Source organism: Acyrthosiphon pisum, chromosome A2 (assembly GCF_005508785.2).
Source record: "Acyrthosiphon pisum isolate AL4f chromosome A2, pea_aphid_22Mar2018_4r6ur, whole genome shotgun sequence".
NCBI classification, from domain to species: Eukaryota; Metazoa; Arthropoda; class Insecta; order Hemiptera; family Aphididae; genus Acyrthosiphon; species Acyrthosiphon pisum.
The window spans coordinates 51,179,521-51,200,623 of record NC_042495.1 but is presented as its reverse complement, the minus strand read 5'-3'; the positions used below and the strand labels follow the sequence as shown (position 1 = coordinate 51,200,623).

At 28.1% G+C, this 21,103-nt stretch overlaps 2 protein-coding genes across 3 annotated transcripts in view; both read left to right on the top strand.

Moving 5' to 3' along the window:
- Window positions 1–148: 148 nt before the first annotated feature.
- On the top strand, window positions 149–2,423 carry LOC100168350 (2-(3-amino-3-carboxypropyl)histidine synthase subunit 2). Of its 2 annotated transcripts, none has more exons than XM_001949288.5 (7): window positions 149–606; window positions 701–813; window positions 910–1,130; window positions 1,207–1,422; window positions 1,493–1,752; window positions 1,821–1,938; window positions 2,005–2,423. In XM_001949288.5, exons 1-7 carry the CDS (start codon window positions 541–543, stop codon window positions 2,247–2,249), a joined length of 1,239 nt encoding a protein of 412 aa, XP_001949323.1. In that variant the 5' UTR covers window positions 149–540; the 3' UTR covers window positions 2,250–2,423. The 2 variants fall into 2 exon arrangements, with proteins under 2 accessions (XP_001949323.1, XP_008187718.1); XM_008189496.3 differs by having other exon boundaries at window positions 1,821–1,941; window positions 2,005–2,408.
- Window positions 2,424–13,192: 10,769 nt separating this feature from the next.
- LOC100166294 (dehydrogenase/reductase SDR family member 11) overlaps window positions 13,193–21,103 on the top strand; it is a 15,415-nt gene continuing 7,504 nt past the window's right edge. The window contains exons 1-2 of the mRNA XM_001949323.5: window positions 13,193–13,554; window positions 18,003–18,165. Of these exons, the coding sequence (XP_001949358.2) occupies window positions 13,411–13,554; window positions 18,003–18,165 (307 nt within the window). The 5' untranslated portion in view covers window positions 13,193–13,410. The remainder of the gene's footprint in view (window positions 13,555–18,002; window positions 18,166–21,103) is intronic.

The following is a 21,103-nucleotide window of genomic DNA, read 5'->3' as shown; positions in this document are numbered from 1 at the left end:
AAAGTATTTTAAAAGTATTCTAAATACTTAAAAAGTACCTATTCTGAATATTGTATCTAGAATACAGTTCCTAACTGCTTAGTTACTTAGTTACTACATTTTACTACTGAATAATTACTGATCATGATCTGTTATCATTTAATGTTAATTGTTATCTATTGGCTGTTACTAACTTGACACGCGTTAGGTTTTTGGTTTTCTTAACATTTTAATTTTTTAATTTAATGCTGCAAACTGTTATCTAATCCTAACTTTACACGCGTATTTATATTTTTTTTTTATTAACTTTTTCCTCTTTACTAGTTCACTATTAATTTGTTACCGATCTAATTGAATTGCTGTTTTCGAGATTTCTACTCTCATAGTTCATACCAAGTGTAAATACGGCATCTTAAAGCCTACAATATTATTTTACTGTAAAATGAAAATTTGAAAACTTCGGTCTCGTTTAAGTGATTTCACATAATAATAATATATACTCTGAGGCCTGCACTCTGTATTTGACATCAGTCGTATCTTGTATATATTATAATATTACCAATGGAGGAGTATTCCGAAGAAATATTTTGCTGTTCTCAGTGGATCAAAAACGGAAAATTCGAAAAAGTAATTAGATCTGGGTGTCTGTCCTGTAATCGATTACTCCTAAATAATAACATTTTAATATAATAATAATATTTATGTTTTATTGTGTATGTAGGTATGCATCCAATTACCGGACTACATGTTGTGCAAAAGTGTATCAATTTCATCTGAATTTGAAAGACTGTTGGCTCACCGTGTATACATACTCGGTGATACATCCTATGGCAGGTGAACACTAATACTATTGCTTTTCACACTAAAACTATTACAGTTCACTCGAATAATCCGATGTGACTAATCAATTTTTTATTACATACATTTCAGCTGTTGTGTTGATGAAACAGCCGCCCAACACATAGCTGCTGATTGTATCATTCATTTTGGACGGTCGTGTCTGACACCAAATAGTCACCTTCCTGTCTATTACGTTCTTCCTAAACAGCCGTTAGATGATGTCCAGTGTGCCAATTCGATAATCAAAACCTTTGAAACTGATGAGGGACTTGTTTTGGTATTGTACGATGTGGCTTATCATCATGTACGAGGTAAATTCTTAAAAACAATCTTAGGTATATTTTACAATTTATTATATTTAATAATAATTTTGTTTTTTTATTCCAGATCATTTGGCAAAATCATTAGCACCTGCAAAATCAATAATATTATCTGACATAGATTTAAAGGAACAAAATACTACTAGTTGCACTGTATCTGATGGCCAAGAATATACATGCATATTTGGAAGACAATTTCCGAACTTAAATTACAAAAATATTGTTTACATAGTTCATGATAACTACATGAACAATGTTGATAGATTTATACTAGAGAAAAAAGGTACAAACATTAGACTTTACTATAATATAGATTGTTTATAACTATTTATATGAATACATTTATTTTACAGAATGTCAAGTATATATCTATCAAAATAGTTGTAATATATTAACCCAACGAAGCTTGTCATCAGTGATAAAAAAAAAAAACTTTACAAAAGAAAAGATAAAAGATTCTACTCATATTGGAATTCTCATATGTAGTTTAAGCATCAAAGATTTACTCGAGCGTATTAATAGAGTTAAATGTTTGTGCAAAAAGACAAACAAAAAATGTTACATTTTTTCTGTTGGGCGTCCTAACGTTGCCAAATTAGCTAATTTTCCAGAAGTAATATATTTTATACTAATGAATAATTATCAAGTTTGCAATGACTATTTATTTATATATTTATTTAGATTGAAATCTTTGTGAATATTACATGTGCAGAGGGTGTCATAGAAAATCAAAAAGAATACATGCAACCAATTGTTAATATTGATGACATTGAATTGGCTTTGGGGACTGATTACTCAAGTTGTATTTATAAAAGATTTTTGTACTTGTATAGTTATTTCTTATAATAATTAAATTTGATTTTAGATTTACCCGATATGTCTTTAGTAACTAACAAATTAAGAAACATAACAATGCCTAATGAAGAAATCGAGTTATCTTCAGCATTAAATGTCAGAACAGATATGTCATTATCAATGGTTACTCAAAATAGAACATGGACAGGGCTCAATCCACACGACACACGACCTCCAGTTATAATAGCTACTGAAGGAAGAAAAGGCACACCGAGCTCTGGATATATAACATCTGATTCAGATCACCGTAGCTAAAGATAACAGTTTATGAATGTGTTTTCCAAAATATAAACATTTCTATTTTGGTTAATGAATTTGATAAAGTAATATTGTTCAAATTTTTAGTATAAGATTTGTTATTCAAGTAATAATTATTGTATGTAAGTAATAATAATTTCTTACTTTCAAATTAAACATTTTGATATATTTTTTAATCATTTTATAAATGATGTATTAAATATTATGTAAAATTACTGCCATTTTATATAGTTGATATTATTTAATTATAACGTACTGAAGTCAAAATATCTTCTAGTCATTAAAAAGAATAACACAATTCTTTACCTGTACTTAAATGGCATTTTTAATTGTACATACAATTTAAAAATTATTACCATCTTATTTAGTTTTTATTAAAATGTATTTTACAATTAAGAACTGAAAGTAGGTATATGAATACAATTTTAATAATTTACAAAGTTTGATTTCTTCTAAACATTACATCTTTTTGTTTTATAAGAATTAAAAAATTAATTTATTATTGATACTTATTAAAGTAAATAAAGTAAATTCAAGTTAAAGTTAAAGTTAAGTAATTAAAGTTAATATTTAATAATTAATAACATTTTAAAAGATTAATCATATTATTATACATTTTATTCTATTTAATCAACTAAGAATCATATTGCATATGAGGCAGCATACAGACATTTGTTTTACACATAATATTATAATTAACTAAAATTGAAGTATTTTTCTTTTAGAATCACCAGTTTTAAAAAAAATATTTGCAAGACCGTATTGACATTATTTGGTGACTGTATATTTGTATTACTATACTTTTAGCAAAATTGGTTCAATTTACTTTATTGAAAAAATACTTATTTTATAATATATATCATAAACTACCCATATAATAAAATAGAATATGCTTTATTTAAAATTGTTGCTTGTGTTCAATCAGGGCCGGATTGACTAAGGTGCAAAATGAGCTATTGCTCCAGGCGGCCATTTTCACATTTCCATATGGTGTTATTTATGAAATATATGTTTTTTTAATAACTCCTTGATACGGGGTACCAAATATATATTACTTCAGGGCGGCTCTTATCTTAAATCTGGCTCTGTGTTTAATAATTTATTATTGAATTCAAATTAAACACGTGGATTTATAAAATATACAAACTCAATATTACAATGACAAGGTATTCTCAAATCTTACTGTACTAATACAATAGATCAAGTCCCCCAGTTTTATTAAAATGAAGGTTGCTAACACTATTTCATCTATTCTACGGTGGTTGTCATAACCGCCACACTTACCGATCATAACCGCACATTTTACACCGTTCAATACCGCACACATTTATTCTATTGTTAAAAAGGGAAATTTGAAAGGTCGATAGTTCAAAACCGCACACATTTGATTGACAGTTAAAAATTAAACATATTTTATAGTTATTAAAAAAATAATTTAGTAAATATTAAAAATAATTCAATATATTATAATTAAATTTAAATAGGATCAAAGACGACCGACTAACTTTTTACATTTTTTTAAGGACATTTGTTGAGATTTTTTAGGGCATCAAAATCCAGCCCTACTTATAAGGAATCTTGTATTACAATTTCAAATCAGTACAAATTTTTAGGAATTTCTAACTCAAAATAATTTGCACATTTTCGTGATTTTTAAGCCTTTTGTCAAAATTCGAACTTTAAATGCTTATAATAAAAAATTGTGACATTGGTTTTTTAATATTTTTCAAAAATATCATTGTAAAAATATATTAATAGCTTTGTATTAAATTGTCAAGATTTTTTGCCCAACAAATAAAATTGTATTGATATTCAATTTGGTTTCAGTAATTATCTGTTGTTGTTTTAACACATCTATCTAAAAAAAATAAAATAAACAAAAGTAAATTAATAATAACTCAAAATATATTTATTATTTTAGATTTTGGATTATATAATTACCTACTTAATATACTATATAGTCTAGTAGTCTCTACATATAAGTATATAACATATGTTGTTAAACACACTCAGTATGTAGTGAAAATAGCAATGTTTTACTACAACTGCATGTCTGCATGTCTGTCTGCATGACTGCATGCAGATTATAGATAATGGTGGGGGAGATATGTAAGCAAAATATTTTACAAGGCAATTTGGCACATACCAAGTAAGAGAAAAAACACTATGGTTGTATTGAACATAATAATATTATACCAATTCTATAAATAATTAGTTATTATTTACAGTAAATTTAAAACAATTGGTACAACATTTTAAATAACTATTGTCTACATATCTCCCAAACCCATTACCGTGGACTTATTATCCTTGTATAGGTTATAACCTGCACAAACTAAATAACTCAAAACTATTCTTTTGAATTTCGATTTTGATACGTCAAAATGTTCAGTAAAATTAGCCGTTAAATAATTAACATTTAAATAGAGGGGTTGTCATTTGAAGAACAGAAGTTTGTATATCCTCAAAACACTCCTTAAGTAGTATGAAAAATCTCAAGAATTAAAAATAGTCTGTAAGTGATAAGTACCTATATATTTAAAAATTCCGGAAATCAAATTTTTAATACCTAGGAAACTGAATTATTGAATTATGAAGAAAAAGGGAGTGAGTGAGCGTGCTTGTTGAATCACCCTGTATATTTGCCATTATGCATGTAGGCACTATAGGTACCTTTATAGTATTGCTGACATTGCCGTGTCACGTGAAATTTAATTTGTTTCATAAATTAATAATTATGTTTATCCGCTGACCGCTGTAGGTACTACATTACCTACTAATAAATTGAAAACATGCTCATTGACCGGTTCATTGTTCAGTTGATGTTATCAAGTAACCCAGTTCATAATAGGTATTATGTCTAAAAGATAGAATAATAATAAGTTATTAATTAATAACGATAATATTATACATTTAGCTATTTAAAAAAGATTCATTTTTTCATATTAATATATAATATATTACTAGGTGTCTAGGTACCTACCTACGGCTACGTATAATATATTAAAATGCCGATAAAATTAATTATGTTAATTCAATTACGATTACTTATCTTTATTTATTTAAATAGTATTCTTTTACAGGGTGTTACCACTGGGGTATCTTCCCTAATCTTATTATTCACATCACTCTTACTTGTCACCTATCAAACCTACTTATTATACTAAGAAATGTATAGATTGTAGATTACTTCAAATAAATAAAAAAAAAAAAAAAAAAAAAAAAAATAGTATTCTATGGTATAATAAAATTTGTATATTCAATATTCATATTAAAATTACTAAGTGTCTTCACTGGAAGGCTTCTTAAATCTGTCCTTTCTTCAAGCCACTTCCTATTCACTTATCTATTTTACTTATTGTTCAATTTTATGTAACAGATTGTAAATAAAAAATAAATAAAAAAAAAAAAAATATATTAAAATTAAATAGTACATGTTTATTAGTACATTTTACCAGTAATTTTTCTTTTTTAAAACATTCTTATTTTGCTGGGTCGGAGAGAGTGGAGGTTATGGGTTTCATGTAACCCTGCATTCATTGAAAAACATTTTTATACAATCATTAGTGTAGGTACTCAGCACATTTGCATATTGAGGATTACGAATTAATAAGAAAAAATAATAAGTCATAGATCATAAATTAAATACCTATGTGAGTAATGAGTATGTGACTATCAAATAGGCCTTCCAATGATGATGAGACTTATATAGCGGATATTAACGTCACACTAAGTATGAAAAATATCTTATCAAACTAGGAAGTGACCTGGCTCAACGTCTACATCGTTGTTCATACTTTTAAATAATGGTTCTCAATAATCATTTGATTGTAGGTTAATTTTTATATATTTTTATGTATTTCTCAGCAACAATAATAGTATTAGTCTTATACATTAAATGCAATAATTGTAACTATAATAAGTTATAAAGTGTGAAGTTGATAAGTTTCATAGCTAAGTTCATAAGATATGAAATTATAAAAATTGTGTACACTGTTTGAACAATAATAATAATAATCATGTTTTACGTTATCGTTATTTATTATTATAATTATAATTATAATTTTATTTAGAAACAGCTCTTTGTATAGGTAGATATAAGATATTATATAATATTATAATATATATTATTTTAGATTCTGTGAGCGATGAATGTATTAATTTCACAATGATGTGAGTAGGTGTTTTATTATGTATATCAAAGGCCCTGTTCTAGAAATCTGAAATTGGGAGGAAGGTTAGGTACATTTATTTTTAGAAAAATACAGTTACAATTTTAGTACTAAATAGATTACCTATATAGCATATAGGATACCTATAACATTATAAATACAATTTGATAGCGATATCAACAATTTTTTTTTATTATTTTATATAATAATTTTATATTATTTGGATTTTTTGAAATACGAACTATTTATTATATAAATAAATAGATACGAGTAAGCGAATATACGTATACAACATTTTCAAAGATGAGGACTTAAGTACCTCATCCCGAGTTCATGTCAGGTCTGTCATAATTTATCACCTTTTGGAGCAGTAAAAATACTCCAGTTTTCAAAATAGAGCACTCTCTAGTTTTTGGTGGAAAACTGTATCTAGTTGGACTAAGCAAAATTAGAATATTTGGGGAATAACAATGAGGAAAAACAAACAAAAAATGTATGAAAATTATTTGTTAATTATAATATGCTTAACTTGTTACATTTTTATTGCATATTTTAACAAATAGTTAAATTCATATCTTACTATTTAATATTGTATATAGTTATAAATTATAATTTATATAAATCTTAGCAATACTAATTAGTAATTACATTTTCTTTGTGGAAAATATAAAAATGTACTATTGTATATTGCATGTCCGTACGTATTTTTAAATGATTAAATATTTGTGCGGTCATAATAAATATTTCTTTGGAAGTCATATTATATCTATATAGCGATTATAGGCGAGGTATCGTTGTATCAATTTATTAATGACATGTAATTTTCGTTTTTCTCTTTTACTATTGTGGCCTATTGGGTTGCCACTGCGCCGTCGCGTTGCTGCAACGTTTTATTATTAAAAAATGTATATTATGATAATGTATTATAAATTATAATGGTTGTTTTCTAAGTACGATCTGGTCTGGAGTCGAGAAAAAACCAATCCGTCACACCTCATCATACGTACCATATAATATACATTTATCATTTTACTTTCAAACGAAATTCGAGTGAACAGTCAATTCGAATGACAGAAATAAATGCAACCTAGCTCATAAGTGGCTATAAGTTATTCTACTGCGCAAAATATGTAATATAAAATATTATACCTGCATAAATAAACGTAACACCTATACATATATTATGATTTTTTTTTAAGTTAATAACTTTTATCGAAATTACTTATTGAATAATAAATTTAATATATTAATTTATAATTTTATATATTTATTACGCGTCAACACTTTCATACAATTACTCAAATTCAGGCTTTCAAATTATCTAGTTAAAAATGTACATAGATTGAGTACCTACTATTCAAAAGCCAAATGTTGATAATAGCTTATCGTGGTTTCATCAACAAAAATAAGAACAATACATCATAATATTATAGAATAACATGTACCTATTGTACCTGTATTAAATTTTGAAAAATACAAATTTCGTATAAAGTTAATTCTATATAGATGTAATCATCGAAATAATGAGTGTTTGCTGAATAGCTGTATTATCCACTATTATATTCATATAAATAATATACGAACACGTTATTATTATATACATACGCCTGTAAGCTGCAATGCGCACAATAACTAATAATTTGATGATTGCCTGGCTTGTTGACTGCTGCGTTTATAATTAATATTTTCACGGGTTAGGTGCACTGTAATAATATTATATATATATTTTTCTTATTGGGTAGAACGCCTTATTACATATTATTATTATAGGTAAGTATACCTACTATTATATTATATCTCTCATTTTCACATCAACTATATAGACAGCCTCTCTCTCTCCCCACGGGTGGCGGCGACAACGTGCAGCCATTCGCCAAACACAAAAGTCCGGTCTATACACTCCACGATACGCTTGATCGAGACTTAGTGAAATTGTTACATATTATTATTATGATTACGTATTACGCGACGATATACAGTGCGCTTTTTAATATTATTATGATATACTATACTACTACTATTATATACTGGCTCTACTTACCTGCAGTACCTACAGGTTAACAGGTATGGTTGTTTGTAAACACACGCCCGTCATATACCAAACCACCTTGGCCCACAGACCCAGCTAGTAGGTAGGTCGCACATACAGCTGTAAACACAATATGAGCGGTGGACCGCAGACACCATTGGTTCATAAAATCTTCTTAATGTTCAACCATGTTCCTATGCATGTATATTTATGTACATATGAGTACAACAAAAACGAAATCCTTATTCAGTAAAATAAAAAGGACCAAGGGGAGGGGTATATTTAATATAATATTTGCTACAGGAAGAACGGTCGTAACTACACACTGTAGTCAACTTTTGCGGAGATATGCATTTAAATATACAACACACATATGAAGTATGACTTATGACTTTATGACTTAACCAGGGGCGTACCCAGGAATTTTTCAAAGGGGGTCCAAATTTTTTTAACATGTAAAAAGTATAAAAAAATGATATCCTTGAAAAACCAACAAAAATGTTTATTCATAAACTCTTTAAATGGTAAAAGAAATAAGCATAACACCGTAATCTTACAATTAAAATGTAACTTGATGTATTAAAATATAATTTTTAATAGTTTAAAATTTTAGTCTATGGGGGGTCTAGGTAGTAAGTTGCGACCACTGGGCACATAACAGACATAGAATAATATCGTTGCGATTTGCGACCACGTTCCGTAAAATAATCAATATTATTTATTATTTAATGTCATTATTCTTTATAGTACACTAATTTACTCATATTTTTATTAGCAAGGTGTAGTAATGCGTGTGAGAGGGGGTGCGGGGGCGTAGACGCCCCTAAAAATTCAAACATGTGCCCGCCTATGCAACTTTCTAATATGTACCCTTGACCGCTGCTAAAATACAGAATGACATACCTAGTTAATTTCTTGTTCACAATCCGCATAGTATAATGTCATAACATTGTAATAGTATAATAGCTTTAATAGTGCCTGCCTATCTTGCATGGTACTATTACTAGTTACTATAGCTTCCTGGTGGTTAGTAGTTAATTTATTTTAGTTTAAAATGTATAAATAAAAAATTGAAAAACATAATGGGTTCTGGATTATAATAAGTTTTGAATATACCTGGGTGGTACCTACTTCGTCATTAAGTATCTATCTACTCCAGTACGTCACTGTAAATGAACGATTCTGACTGACTGAGCAAAGTAAATGGGATTAGATCAACCATAATATATTGATAACGATAGTTTATGTAGTTTACCTAGGTACCAAAATTTTCCTTTCCGTTTTCGTGCCTTTGTATTTTTCGTATTTTTTAACGGGGCTCCACGTGTTTTAAGGAAATTAATATAGATAATTTAACATGATGACATTAAAATGACTAGTAAGTGTGTGCAAAGTAAATGAAGATTAGTATGTCTGTATATGCGAGTTTCATGTAGAATAAAATCGTTTTCGGTCAATATTTCCTGAATTATAACAGTATAGGACCGCATAACACCGCCCGGTAGGTCGGTCGTTATTTATATTTTCTGTTAATTATAACTTACGTATGCGCAGGAATTGGCAATGTAATTAAATTAGATAGCCTTTTTAAATTTCAAAAAGTGATTTTTAGACCAAAAAGCAAGACAAAACTGAAGGAATTTGGTTTGACGGATTTCAATTTTTAAAACTGATTTCCATTTATCACCAAGTTATTACTAGGCTTTGGTCGAAGTTATTTTGAATATCTATTTTTCCAACTGTGATATCCAAGAATAAAAATATGATATTTTTGAAATTATATTATTCGTTATGATACTAACAATAATTGGAATATTAAAAATCGCCTCTAGAGTTACACACATATTTCGGATTAACATATTTGTGTGGATTGGCATTTCCTCACATGAAAGTTATAAAAGCTGAACACCGAGCTATACTTTCTAGTTTCTGATGATTTTTTAGAGCAGCGTCTTTGTTTAGTAACCAGAGACTATTCCCCTGCAGATAATAATCAACTGACCAATAATATGAAAGCCACGTTTCTACGCCAACAGTATGATATGTTAATTTATTTTGAAATTATTATTGATAAATTCAATATGAAAAACTCATTTTTATATAACTTTAAATGTTAATTTTGTGATTTATATAGGTATTGTTTATTATTAATAGTAGTTTCTAGAATAAAGACTTAAAAATAAGAAAATATTTTTTTTACGCGAGTCGACCATTAAAGACAAAATATAATATTCTCAGTAGAAATTAATCAAAAAAAGTTTGGTACCCCTAGGCTATAGTATAAACGATGTAAAATTTTTACTTACCTAACTTGTCAGTTAAAAAAACCGATGATCAGTATTCTCCAAAACTTTTCACTTGAAACATATTTCAAACCTCGATATTCTAAATTTATGAGTATAGGTATAATCGATAGATTATTAACCTATGAATTATGATCGTAAGTCTTAACAAACTAGCTTTTTAAACATTTGTAACATTTTTAAAATTTTTTTTTTTAAACATTTTCAACCAGTATATCTTTTTTGATGGGAGTGTAAATCTAGTTGGTACTTTTGAGAGGTAAAAATTGACTAGCAATTTTCAAAAGTGACGAGAAAAACTAAAAGAAATTTAAGAAAACGGGAATTTTTACACATTATACCAGTTTTTACAAGAGTTAGTGACATTTTGTAAACAAAACGTTCTCGTGAATTTACAGGGTCAGTAAATCGACAGGATCGAAGTGAATATTGATATTTTGAATTAAAAATTGAAATACCTATAATTAGTTTTGTTTATACTCGACATCACATCGGTCAGATTATTATAATTAAGCCTACTCAGAACCTACTCACGCAGTACGCACAAAGCTCGCAGCAGGAATAGATAAATGATACACTTACGTCATACATATTATATAAATAAACAAAAAGTGCATTTTAATTCCAAGAATTAAATATCTATAAGTAGATTTTTTTCTATACACGCCACTCTTACAAACCCTAGCCATAATCATACAGGTTAGAATGTTAGATTAGGTATTATAATTAAGCCTTTTTAGTACTCTCCACGATTTAAGATAGAACCTATATATCTTAAATCGTGGTACTCACACACAAAGCTCACAGGAGGAATAGATAAATTTATTATATACTTACCTCAAACATATTATATAAAGAAACTAAAAGTGCATTTTAGTTCCAAGAATTAAACACGATAGGAAGAATATAAGAAATAACCATAGCAGACTGTAGATTATTATTATGTTAATATAATATTTAAATTATACAATACTACATATTATATACTACATTTAAATATTAAGCGACCACTCTACTTAATCTTGCCTTAAGCTTTTTGGTATTTTAATCTCACCCCTATTGAAAAGAGTGGTTACAATACTTTACTAGTTTATTTTTGACCATAATATATTAATATACTTTAAAATTTGAATTCAAACTATTGAGTTAAATCTAAAATTTAAGTATGGCCAACGGGTGTGCCAGATGTTTTCAACTTTTAAGGTGGGCCATGGACTACCCAGGTCCGTCCTTGGTGCCACACTGCCGCTATTGCAGGTAGGTAACATACGAGCCCAAGAAAGGGACAAAGGGGTTACCATATAATATAACAAGGAACCCCAAAATTTACAAATTTGCGAGATGTATTCTGGAATCATTACGAGACACTACCTTCACGTCAATGAGTTTTTTGAATGTTATTGTTATTGTTATTCTTATTAGGTAAATTATTTATTTGTGAATTAATAAATAGGTATATTAAGTAAAAATTACAAGTCTTTTTAATTGAACAAATCTTGGTAAACCTGGCTGTTGTAGGCTTCCGACAATATTATTCCAAATCAATATTTTATTAATCGTAGTTGCTGTAATATAAACACATTTACACATAATATATACATTAACACATTATACTACATTAATAAACACACACATATATATATATATACCAGATACCTGCTATAATGATGTAGATGACGAATGACACGGAAATCCAACACTATTATTTTAATACAGAATAGTTGACCACGTTTAACAAATATAAGTAATTAGTTAAGCATTATTATCTTTATATAATCATATACCTATCAACTTCTTCAGGAAAGTGACCATAATATAATGCTATATTATAGTTAAGGCACCCCCCAAGTACCCAACCACCTAATCAGTAAGCATATAGGTACTTTACATGTTCCTATATAAGTAAATAACTACCAAGTATATAAATATAATGTAGGAAATAGGCATACCTAACTGCATGAGCTTGTAGGTAACCACTAATCATAAATGCATAAATGCCATGCATCACACATCATATATATGTATTATCATTGCCGATATACCTACATCCTCTCGTCATCACACAAAATAAATTAATATGACATACCTACTTACCTATACGAAATACGAGATTATGATATAACATAAAAATATTTACGCAGTTTCTATTATCCACGACTCGTGACCCACGAGGGGTCTTCAGTATCAAAAAAAATAATGTCAACTTTATATTATTGCCAATACTCAGTTATATATATTGTGTACCTATATAATATTAATATGACGTATATACCTATGTCCATTAGCTGGAACAAATTTCTTTCAAAAACTTTTTTTTCCTCTTTGCGTGAGTTGTAATCTCTAAATTCTTATACGGTGACCCCACCGGCCGTGAACGAGAAATGACGAGGACGACGTTCCTATATAATATTTCTATTTGGCAAGGCGCTGCGTCAAATCCAGAACCGGTGGTAGTCGTAATCAGACACCCGTTGAAGCAGTTGCTGATGTGCGTGCACGCGCCAATGGCCATACTAACTTACCTGAATTATAGTGATAATAACTGTAAAGGTTTACCATTAAATAGTATTCAGTGATATTAGGCAAAGCATAACGGACACAATCGCAATTTTGAAATACGTTTTCTATTTTTGTAATTCAACAAAATATATATAATGACCACCAATATGAACCGTTGGAAAGGTAAAGTGGCGTTCGTGACCGGCGCCAACGGAGGTATAGGCATGGCGATAACTAAGAGACTTCTGGACTTGGACCTTGCAGTCGTAGCCATTGACAAGCAGACCGAACTTTTGTTGGTAAGTACCTACCCAAATACTGACTAAACAGCGGCAGATTGTTGACTTATGACGGCTTTCCTATATTACATATTTATATGTATAATATATTATATACTATATATATAGGTAGGTATAGAGCAGAGGTTTAACCATTTTCTGGGTAATTGACCATTTACATATAGACGATTAGCAATTACAAAGTATAGCAACGAGTATCCCACGTTTATATAAAATACAAATTTTAAATTTGAATCATAATGATTATTACTTATAATACCTGGTGCATCCCGTTTTCGCATATGTTCCAAAAACGTAATCGACAAACCTAAAGCCTCTGTCATCTAATAGTTAGATTTTTTCAAAAAAATGATTTTTATGTTACACCCAACGGACCACTGGTTAATTATATAATATAATATGTTCGTTGCTTATAATATTATAATATTCCATATGCGCAGCTAATATCGTGTTCACAGACAACGAGTTTTACACCATACATTGTTTTACAGCACAAGTTGAATCCAGTTAAAAAAAACAATATGGTAGGTATTGCTATAGGCATTTATTAAATATACTGTCTTTAATCATTGGTATAGGTATTGGTATAGGTATAGGTACACGTATTGCAGAATTGTACCTAAAACAATATTTTTATGACAATAGAACTTTATTTTTATGGGTAATAGATACGGTTAAAAATAACATTGATTATAATTTGGTTCTAATACCTAGTTAAAACAGTGAATAAAAGTAAATTAAAAATATAAATATAAAATTAAGTAACGTCATTTTTTCAGTTAAGTATGGGTAATGGTTGCAGATATTTTTGCTAACATTACATTATTTCAAAATTCAAAACTAGTTTTCATTATTTGTTTCTTAAATAAGTAAGTATACAGTATACCTACATCTCATTTAAATATAAAATGTTGACCTAATTCATCTTTCAAATTATTTTTTACTAGGTATATAATATTTATTATATCTACGTTCTACTTAGTACATTCTAAAAGTTTTATAAAATGTGCTATCAATTAAATTATTATCAGTAGGTATTTATTTTGTTGGGAGGCATATAATTACAACTTCTGTGTATGTTTAATTTAACCACGGTATACTGTTTAGACATTAGATCATATACTATAATACCTATAAGATCTAAGGATTCAACAATATTATAAATGGATCACGTTGTAAAAGAAATGTTTATAATTTTATTTATTTTTCTCTAATTTCACGAAATATCGTTCAATTTACTTTTTAAGTCGAGCGATTTACATTGTACCTCCCTATATTATTATGCATATCAACGTGTTAAATAGTATCTTAATATAATACCTATCAAAGCAATTTTTAATAACGTCTAATAGTTTTTTCATCGATAATGATAGGCAATATGCCAATACCGACATAATATCTAAATAAAATAATAAATAAAACAAAATAATGATGCCAATGTGTTTTAAATATTAATAGAGTTAAGGAAGAATTAACACAAATAAAATCAGTTAAAAATTAGAATGCACAAATACCAAGCTATTCATTTTTAACTTAATAATAATAATAATAATAGGTAGTTTATTGTCAATATAATATTTTACAAAATCATAACAAAGACTTATTTAAATTTAAACTAAGCCTTTTAATGTACCTACTTTAGTTGTGGAACTAAGCTATACTACTATTATGTATAATTTACAAATTACAAAATATCTATGTCTTGAAAATGTGTAATGAAGTAGTAACTATTTCTATTATAATGAACAGCAACACTTTAAAAAAATAAAAACATTTTATGTACCTATATAAACATCATAGTATTATTTTTATAATTTGTTATCATTTATCATATAATTTTTATACAGGTACAATCATCACTTTATTGATATCTATTATGACACTTTATTGCTTATGCCTTATTCGATAACCGGTTAAACGCAATACCTACTTACATTTGAGTTACTAAAATTTCATCGCAACTATTTTGATTTGCATGCCAAATTGTTATTATGTCAAGGATAAAGATCAATAAAAATCATTAGTAAAACACATGTCAAATGTGCATTTAGGGGGCAATACGAAATTCGTTTTAGTCCCCATCGGCAATAGGGCTTACGCTCAAATTAACGGGTTTCTATACTTACGTAAGACACACCGCATAATATTATGTGTGTGCGCGTCGTACCTATATGCATCAAGAAAAAGTAAAATCTAACTTGAAAGAATCTGGTTCCATCGCTCTTCTTCGTTTCATTTTCATAATATTATATGGTGAGCCGTTTCAATGTTTCTATAACATAAATAAAACATCTGTGATAGTGATTACCTCAGACAACCTATATGGCTCTATATATACCTATTATTTATTAATATCAGTACCTATATATGTCATGCAATGTACACAAACAATACAATAAATGTGTAGACGTTCAGTAGGTAATGATAATATATTATATCAGGGATATAATATTTTGATGTACAAAAACAATAATTATCTTCTCAAAAGTGGCGGTACAATGCACGTGACTGTATAGACTAGATATAATAATATACACGCAATACATATAATATAATAATACATATCATAATGTATTTATAAATTAAATTATTTATTTGTTGTTTACTAATTAAACTATTACAAACCATTAAAACAATATTTATTATTAGGTTATAAATTAGGTACAATTTTATTGTATTAAATGCAGTCTTGTTAAGTGTTCAAATACTTACCTATTTAACTTGGTATTTTTTTGGTAATTCAAATACTTTTCAAATAGTTTTTGACGAGTGTATTTTAAATACTTTTAAAATAATTTTTCTTTGATTTTTGTACCAGAATACTAACTAAATACTTTTTGTTTACCGTCATATTTCAACGAACAATATTTTTGTTCCTTATATTACAATTTAAAAAAAATATGGTGTTAAAATAATGTTTTATAATGCTTATAAGAATTTTTAAGATTTCATTAAATACACAGATGACACAATACCTACAATTCATATCTACCTTGCTGAAGTTTAACTTGACAATGTAATAGGAACGAGGCACCTTTGTGAGTATGTGACATCTGATATCCTTAATTCAAATATTTATTAATAATTTTAAGGACCCGTACATTTGTGGTAAACGTAAAAGATTTTAATACTCTAAAAAAAGTACTTGTAAAGTATTTTGAATACTTTTAAAATATATTTTTTATTTATAGTAAAATTCTTTTAAAAGACAGTAGGTATTCGAATTGGTATGTATTTGAAATACAAATGAGTAATGACACCAATAAGTAGGTATTTAATACCTACGTATTCTGAACACATTTGAAAAGTATTCTTAACAAGACTGAATTTAAATGTAAGCGTATAGACAGTCCTACAGTACAGACACACACAATAACTTATTATATCGTTGTATCATATTTTGTGTTTCCTACTTTCCGTGCCACTAACAGACTGTTACTAACAGTCTTGCCTATACGGCTATACCCACCTATTGGCTATTATTTTATATTTTGTATTTAATTTGTGATATAAAATGACAAAAGCTATTTGCTATTATAAAATATATTATATTATAGGTAGGTATGCATAGTGCATACTGCATACACATATTTTTTTCAGCCGGTATTTGAGCTAGATACCTATAACGACAGGTATATTAGATTAATAAGTTATATTATTATAGATTTTTTAGATTATATACACCTAATTCATATACATATATATATATATAATATATTTGACAGAACAGTTTTTGGTAGATCACATGACTAGGTAGGTAATAGGAACCCAATAAATACCATTAGATATTCAATTAAATCCGAGCACGATATAATGGCGTAAACATAGACACATTAATAATATTATATGGACTGTGTGTACCCCATACGGCCATGCCAAGGTATAGATTGCCAGGAGCCAACATTGTTAGAAAGAGATTGTCCTGTGCGGCTGTGCAAAATATATGATGGGATCTAAGTCTTAAATAGTGTATGCTAACTTTTTCTAAAAACGTTGTTATCATCGTAACTTCTTTCTCTCTCTCACTTTTAATGGGTAGGTATAAATTATAAAAAGTCTTAAGTTGTGTATATACTATCTTTTTCCAACAATGTTGGCACCTGGACCTCTCTCTATCTTTATCTCTCTGTTATAAGTCCATTTTATTATAGGTCTATCATGGGTGTAAATAAATGAAAAACGTACTAGATACGATCATTATATATTATATAGGTAGGTATAAATTAATTATTATTATATAATATAATATATGTATACCATACATACTATATACACATATAATTATATATATGGTTTTGTGTTATGTCATTGATTTTGTACGATGTTGGTATATAAAAAAAATCAATATATTAAAAACATTATCAAAATAATATACTCATTGCACCTTATGTAACATAATATTATTTACATAATATTTGATAAATATATTTATCTATAATTGCGTATAGGAACTGAAAGATGAATTAAAAACGACAAACCTCTACCCATTAAACGTGGACTTGTGTCACGAGGAAGAGATCATACGAGCGTTCCAATGGGTCGAGGAAACGTTCGGCGGCGTCGACGTGCTCATAAACAACGCTGGCGTCGGCGGACGGTCTACACTCATAGGTAAATACATGAAATAGCTATCAAACGACGTCAACAATACATTATACAATACCTAGGTACCTATTATTACACATTAACATCTACCTACCACTTACCAGCAGCAGCTGTGTTGTACTCGAAATTGTCAATTTAAAAGTCAGTATATATAGTGCCCTAGTACATGTAATGATATAAACGACATGGTATGATCGCTAAAGTCCAGATTTGGTTCAACAAATCAATTTAAACAATTATATAGATATATTTTTAATTTACCTACCTATACAATTTGTATAAGCTAAACCACTTTATAATAATCAATAATCTTTCTTTATACTTTGATTTTATCAAATAATCACTATATCTGGCATCTGCACTAGTAGCAATCTGAAGACTCGTCTGAAATACTCCGAATCTAATTTTGGGATGACTTAGCTACTAGAAACGCCTGTATGGGGTATATGGACAGGTTCACACCAACGGAATTTAATATAGATACTTAATGTATAAAAAGGAGTAACGAATAATTAGGACATCAAAATTTATCAACTCGCCTAGAATTTAAAATATTAATAGTTACAATGTCCAGTATTTAAACACGCTATTAAGTAATTAGGTCGGGAGTGCGTAACGCGTGGGTATAGCACACACTTAGCTGGTTTTGTATCAAAATTAATGATATATCATAGGTAGGTACCTACTGTAACTGCAATATGAAATATTTAACACGCACGTGGGCACGTGTCACAATAATACAATTATATTATTATATAGGTACTATTAAAATGTGAATGTCTATAAGAATATCTATAGGAATGGATAGTTTCATCAGATTTCAAAATAAGTCATTAGGTACCAGGAATACTGCGGTGTAAGTTTGCTACAATATAATAGGTAGATATATAAGTTTTAAAGTGAATAATAATTTCACGATTATTCTTTAAAGATGAATAAAAAAAAAAACTTTAAATAAAACAATTAACCTATATGCTGTGTGTAATAATATGCATAGGTATTGTATATTTAATACTTTGTTAATATAATAGTCGTCGCGTATTGAACTCAAATAGGCTGGTCCTAGTTTACACGTATATTGACACATCATATAAAAAATTCGTCTATTGAACTCATTAAAACTGATTAATGACTGATGAGATCAATGATTAGAGAAACACTTTAAGGGCATATTTCCACATTTCTTGGTAAATTTTCCCGGTTTTATTCCTTTTATTTTTACGATTAATACTTGGTTATACGGACATTGCCAAGCATATCAGTTCAAGTCAACATCATAGCTGCGGTTGTGCAGTCAGTCGGTGATTCCCTCCTCCTCCCTGTGTACCTTGTATACATAACCTCACATTGTATTATTTAACGAAACAAAAGTTTGCTCATGTCTCATATTAATATATGTTTGTAATTTTAAATTACTAATCTAGTTCCAATATATTTTGCCCTACTCCACAATAAGGTTCTGAGGACCGTGTGTCAGGCGGCAACCGGTCTCTAGGATCGCAGGCCCAAACAATACTATTTCATCGGCTCATCAGTCATCACTTCAAAAAGTATAAGCTTTTTACATAATTTAGTCATTAAATATATTTACTATTTTTATCGTTATTAATTTTCATTTTTAGATTCTGAGTGGAACGATAAATTTATTGATTTTATAATGATGTGTTTTTTTTTATTTTTTTATTTTTTTCTTGTGTCTGTCATCACCTTTTAGGACAGAAAAAGTGCTTCGATTTTCTTCAACAGTACCTTTTCTGATAGGAAAGTGAATCTAGTTGGTACTTTGGGGGGTCAAAAGTAAAATTTTTAAAAGCGCCGTGAAAAATAAAATAAAAATTAAGGAAAAACGGGCATTTTTACGCAAAATCTGTTTTCGAGAAAATTGATTTTGGTTTTTGGTGTAACTTTAAAACGAATGACTGTAGATACATGACATTTTCACTGGTTGTTTATATTTCCATTTACTATATATGATAAAATTTTCAACACAATTTCAGTTTCCAATTTAATTAGTTTTTTTTTCTATGAATGTAAATAAAACTTCATTTGTTGAGTAAAAATACTTAAAATTTAATACAAGGCTCCTACTATATTGTTACAATGACATTTGAAAAATATTAAAAATCCTTAGTCACAGTTTTTTTTTTATTAGCATTTAAAGTTCAAAAATTGACACAATACGTAAAAATCACGAAAATTAGCAAATTATTTTGAGTTAATAATTCGTAAAAATTTTTCTTTTTAGAAGTAAGATTTTAAAATGTAATACAAGATTCCTTATAGGATAATCTACCTTTATCAAAAAAAAAATGTCTATAAGAAACTCAAATTAAATTTTTATGAGCGTTTGAAATTCATATTTTTACAACATTTGATATTCACTCGATTTCTTACGTAACGATTTTCTTATTTTATTGTAATTAAAAAACGAGTGACTGTAGAAACTTGAAAATTTCACTGAATGTTTATATTAGCATTTTCTATACACGACAAAATTCTGAAAATAATTTGATTCTTTTTGAGCTGTTTACGGACATTGTAAGTTTTCATTTTTTTTTCATTTTTTTTTTTCTATAAATATCAATAAAGTTTTATCTATTGGGCCAAAAAGTGTAAAAAATTAATACAAGGCTCCTGATACATTGTTACAATAGCAGTTGAAAAATATTAAAAATACATAGGCACAATTATTTTTTATAAGCATTTGAAGTTGATATTTTGACAAAATTTATCAAATTTAAAATTGAATAATTATTTTGTAGTTAAAAATTTATAAAATGTTCAACTTTTATATCTAAGGATTGAAAATTTAAAACAAGATTCCACGTAAATATTTAATTCTGTTACCAAAAATTCTAAGAAATACATAAGCACAGTTTATTTTTATAGTAATTTTAAGTTCAAATTTGGACGAAATTACATATTAAAAAACCTGGAATAACTA

What these genes read in the sequence shown, in the direction of transcription:
- LOC100168350 (XM_008189496.3), top strand. Translation starts at nt 541, where the DNA reads ATGGAGGAGTATTCCGAAGAAATATTTTGCTGTTCTCAGTGGATCAAA. An exon ending in GGTGATACATCCTATGGCAG is followed by an intron (nt 814 to 909) that starts GTGAACACTAAT and finishes CATACATTTCAG; the next exon opens with CTGTTGTGTTGATGAAACAG. An exon ending in GGGGACTGATTACTCAAGTT is followed by an intron (nt 1,942 to 2,004) that starts GTATTTATAAAA and finishes ATTTGATTTTAG; the next exon opens with ATTTACCCGATATGTCTTTA.